Here is a 5,285-nt window from a genome sequence, read left to right as displayed (position 1 = left end):
CTGATATTCATCTCGTTTTCTACCTCCTCTATGATTCGGAAAGGTCTTGCTTGAGCGGGCCGGGGGAGAAGCCCACGGAGCAGTGGTCAGAGCCTGTTCAAACTAATACGAAAATGACATCTGATCTGAGCAAGTTGTTGAGCTTTCTTATTATCAGTGATTATTTTTTCAGACAAAAAAAATAGTATTTTCACACGTGGCCCAATGAAAGGCGTGCAAGTCATTCATATTCTATACACGCCCTGTAGTCCTATCATATCCGAATTATCCAACTTCAAAATTTTCAAAACAAAATAAAATAAATAAAACTAAAAAGCCACGTGTTGAAAGCTGACGCAGAGCGCAACGCTTCTCAACCCAGACCAAAGGTCTCCAGCTCCACCGTGTTGCTTCTCTGCTAGGCCAGATCGACTGAATTAGATTATCGATTACATAATTTTCTTTTTTAAAATAAAAATAATAAACAAAACTAGTTTGGATTTTTTTTATTAATTTTAAATTATTATTTTGGTCGGCGAGGACTGTAACATGCAGTTCAAATCTTGGGGCGTTTGATATTCTGGTGGTTTTGTCAGAAGAAAATTAATACGTAGAAGAAGAAGAAGAAGAAGAGGAAGAGACCAACCGTTTTGGGATCAGAATTAGGGTTTGTTATTTCTTACTTTTTGATCGTTTCTAATGTTATTTTCTGGGAGTTACTTTTCACAATGCCTAAAGCTTCTTCAACGCCTCGAAGCTCTGCTTATCTTAGTGCTCTCACCCAGGAAATCCATAAGAAGCTTCAGAGGGTTCGTCCTGTCACGAATTTTGCTTCACTTTTTTCTTTCATTTTTCTTTTCCAAATAATAAATGTTGTGTTTCAGATTGTTTTGTATGATATGATTAGTTGGGTGTAGCGGGGTGAAATTATTGATTGCCTCTGACCAAGTGGGTGTGCGATTTTTTTTTTTTGGGGTGGGATTTTAAGGCAATTAAACGAACGTTTAGTGATAATCAATTTTTTTAATGGAATTAGGGAGTTGTTGGTTTGGTAATAATGAAACTTGCAATGGCTTAATATATATCTATACATATATATATATATATATATTCTGTTTTTTTTTAATAAAATGTTATAAGATGTATTCAAATGCAAATAGCATCACATAATTTGGGCATTCGGTGTAATTGAGTGTTTTAATTTGTTGCAGGCACTAGCTTCTCCTTCTCAAAGGCCCAACTTGTTGCAAGAGTTGTTTGCCGACATAGCTCTGGAAGTTGATGACCGAGCCAGAGGTTAGATAAGATTTGTGAAAACCTCATACTGCTTATATTTATGTGCTGTGCATATTACTTCAGACTATAGTAACAGCACATATCATTCGGAATACGTTGATGAAAATGGAATTTAAGATAACTAGTTCCATGATGATGGAAGTTTATAGTTCTTGGTAACAGTATGCTCTAGGTGTTTGAATCGCATATGTTAATGCACATTTCAAAAGAGTTAGATCTTGTCCTAGATAAACACTTACTATTCATCCGATAAACCACTGTTTTAGCTGTCATGCGAAGCTTTAAGAGCGGTGTTCTCTTAACTTTTTACTTTTGGTGTTAAAAATGAAATACAGATATAATTCTCAGCAAGGATGAAGATCTTATTTCTCCTGCTGATGATTGTGTTGATGGTCCGTTGTGCTTTTATGATGTGCTTGCTGATTATTATATTCGGGTTCCTGAGAGTGGAAAATCCATCCTGGAATTGATTGTACAACTATGGAGCCAGTCCTTTGCTTCTCACATCTTTGCCCTCCTGTTCCACAAATGGGTACCTGAGCTTGTGGCTTATTATTGCCTTTTCAATTCTTGTTTGAACTCATAGCTGTTATGTTTTTAAGTGCTAATGTTTGCTGTATTATAGAGTATTACTAATGATAATATGTTAACATGCCGCCTCAAGTGGTTGTGTGGGTGAGTCTGTTTGAGTGGTTTGGTCTTCAAGTTCTTCTTTTAAAATTTTCTTAATTTATATATATATATATATATATATATGATAACATCAAGCACTTAAGAAGGTGCCTAGTTTGCAATTTACACCAAAACTTTGAAGTTTAACATTTTTTTTCTTTCCTGTGACTACCACGATGCTTAAAATGTGGCGTGTGCTTTTCTTTGGCAGTTGTTTGAAGTGGAACTTGCCAGCTCTGAAGTCCTCCTTCGTTACTCATCTGCACTTGTTCAAGGTGCTACAAATTTATTCTGGTACGAAGATTAACATATTTTGTGTGTTCAAGTGGCTGATTAAACCTACGTGAAGCTAGTTATGAATTAAATGGCTTTAAGAAGATAGCTTCAATTTCATATTTGAATTAAATGATTATTGTCTAGAGTCAGTTCTGTATTCTACTCTGAAACTTTTTGGTACTTTTGCTGTTGAGAGATGGGAATAATTTGCCCCGCTCCTTTAAATGGGTAAAGAAAGCAAGTTAAGTCTTAAATCTTACTAATTAGTTTCGAAGCCAAAACAAATATTTGTATTTATATGCTTGGATCAAATGAAATATTGTTAACTATATTGGGGCACTACTTTTTACAGTATGATAATATATTAACAGGCCTTAAGAAATACTTTTATTTGTACTGTTTGCTTTGTTTCATTACTTCTTAATAGTATGAATTCATTTTATTTAGCTGTCGTTGCCATCCCCTGTACTGTTATGCACTAGCACTCTCTTTATTCAGCAGTGGAATTATAGTCATGCTATTGCATTGAAATTGTTTTGCCTTGGCTAAAAGCTACTGTTAGTGTCAGCAACCTTCCATGAGAAGTGTGGTGTTTAATTTATTTGGGTATCCAACTTACAGTGTTCTTTGTTAGTGTATATTATTTTATTCTCTATATTCTGCATTCTTTTTCTAACAAAGGATTCTATTTATATGCTTTTCTAATGGTATTTATTTGTATGCCAATTTGTAGGATTGACATCCAAACAAATTCAAGACGTTTTCAATCTTTGTTTCGTGTGAGTGTCTTTCCTTTGCAATTGTATTTGTTGACTAAAAATGCCATGATTTGTATTCTTTCTTATGTTGTTGTGGATTCAGTATCTTCTTGAGGAAGTGGTGTTGGAGCCGGCACGGTTAAATAAGATTCCTGTACAGGTCACACATAAATCTTTCCTTTTAAGCGTACATGCTGAGATTTTTTTTCTTAATGATGCTGATATTTTTAATATTAGGGATAACGATGTGGCCTATTCTCTAATAATAATCATTCTCAAGTAGAATTTAATTTGAGAAATTTTTGTTAATTCTCAGGCACAGCGAGATCTCTATCTTTTACTTTCAAGGTTTATATTATTTTATAACTCGGGTAGGTTTGTGATGTAGACATTTTATTCTTGAACATTTTGTTGTGCACTCTCCTAATTTGCTGTTTCCTGCAGTTGACGAGCTCGAAAGCTTCTTAAAGCATATTCCTGTGTTCCCAAATGCTTTCCTAGTAGGTGGTCCAGCAGATTTTTTTGTCATTGAACTTGCAGACCAGGTAATATCAGTTTCTTCAATCACACATCTCAGCTTTAGTTTTTTTTTTCAATCGTTAATTACTCCCTGATAGGGAAGAAGTTTTCACAAATTACTGTTCTTAATAATGTTCTACTTTATGTTGTCCAGCTTCAAAAGCTAAAGGTGGAACCAGTTCTACTACATTACTTCTCACAAATGAAATTTCTTCAAGGTAAATATATTTCTGCAATTTCTTGGTTGAAAATTGGTTGATTGTTATACTCGTATCATTTGCTTGAGTTTTTCAGGCATGGAACTAAGAATGAGTACGAGCACAAGATTGAAAAGTTGTTTGTATAGCTTCACTTCACCTGGAGGTCCTATGTATCCCACTAGGGCTGTTCGTCATGCTGCCTGGGATGTGTTGGATTTTCTTTTCCCGGTGAGTACTGTTTCTTTCTCCTCCTACATTAATGACACCACATACGTTGAAATTGGTGGGAGTTGTGACTGACTAAACTTGTATCTTCTTCCTTACAGATCGGCCGTTATCCTCGTCATCTCATTAGCTTGTTTTTCAGACTGCTTTATCCATGGTATTGGCCTTCCTCTTGTTGGAACTTTGTAATGTCTTGCATCAAGGCAATATTGTATTCTGTGTTCGGCTTGATCATTTGCAGTTGGGAGAAGCTGATAAATTCTAAAAGGTCCTAGGGTGCTTCAAATTTTCAATTACATCGTTCTGTAAAGGATAAAACACGTGCCACTCTACGTATCACTTTTGATGTGTTTCAATTTCAGCTTCAAAAGATGTCTTCCAACATTTATACATTATTCATGTCATCAACATTTTTCCAACTATTTGTTTGTGCCTGACGTAGTAGCTTGTAATAGCGTACGGGCTAAAATAAGAGGGAAATATAACACCTTTATCATTCTTCGGCAGATTGCATACTAATAATCTTATACTTTTAACACTTTTGAAGCCAAGGCAGCGCGATAAAAGTCTTATATTGATATTGCACGAGATGATAAAGAATGTCGCTCCAATCAGAAAACCAGTGCCAATAATATTTGAATTCTGGATAACCATTTATTCTTTGAATCAGAAATAGAAATTTACAAGAACAGAAACACCAAAATGTACTAATAACACGAACAAACAGAAATGAAGATACAAGAAAAGCAAAAGAAAACTAAATTCACAGTGACCTTTTTCTTTAAGAGATAAACGCTTCATTCTTGTTGGTTCATTAACGAATGGAAATCTGAACATTAGTGACCTAAATATATATCAGAAGAGAGAAGACAAGAAAGTCGTAATAAACCCCAACAGCGCTGTGAAAAGTCTTTAGTCGAACAATGATAGAAATAATGCTCGAACAGTTGAGATAAAGACTAGATGAATGAGATATTTTAAAGAAACTGTTGATCCTCGACCACATCTTTTAATCACAAAAACATTAGCCTGGTTAGACTTAACTAATGTAGACCAATTTAATGAAGTAAATTCACGACGATTACTTATCTGGGCTATCATTTAAAACTTCAATTTAATTTCAGGAGAGGATCAAATCAGTATCTGAACTACCATGCGCGAAAACATCTGTTTGCCCCTTTCAATCTTCTAATCTTTCCTGCTTAATAGGTTTGTTAGCTACAAATCACACCTTCGGAGAACAAATTTTTGATAGTGTATCAGCATGCAGTAACAGCGGGGAGTGGCGTAACATCAGTCATCACCATTCAAACCCCACCATTGTGGTTTAATGAAAAAGGAGTTAACCAAACGGACATGC

General features: G+C 35.0%; 1 protein-coding gene across 1 annotated transcript; it reads left to right on the top strand.

The window, feature by feature from the left end:
- The first annotated feature begins 331 nt into the window (after nucleotides 1-331).
- On the top strand, nucleotides 332-4,320 carry LOC133791045 (uncharacterized). Its single transcript, XM_062228928.1, has 11 exons — nucleotides 332-788; nucleotides 1,191-1,275; nucleotides 1,611-1,807; nucleotides 2,159-2,241; nucleotides 2,957-3,002; nucleotides 3,085-3,141; nucleotides 3,298-3,352; nucleotides 3,426-3,526; nucleotides 3,655-3,718; nucleotides 3,795-3,928; nucleotides 4,027-4,320. The coding sequence occupies exons 1-11, from the start codon at nucleotides 708-710 to the stop codon at nucleotides 4,198-4,200; spliced, it is 1,077 nt and encodes a 358-aa protein (XP_062084912.1). The 5' UTR covers nucleotides 332-707; the 3' UTR covers nucleotides 4,201-4,320.
- Nucleotides 4,321-5,285: the final 965 nt, after the last annotated feature.

Source organism: Humulus lupulus, chromosome 7, assembly GCF_963169125.1.
Source record: "Humulus lupulus chromosome 7, drHumLupu1.1, whole genome shotgun sequence".
Lineage (NCBI taxonomy): Eukaryota > Viridiplantae > Streptophyta > Magnoliopsida > Rosales > Cannabaceae > Humulus > Humulus lupulus.
Note: the sequence above shows the minus strand (reverse complement) of the source record. Positions and strands in the feature narration are given on the sequence as shown.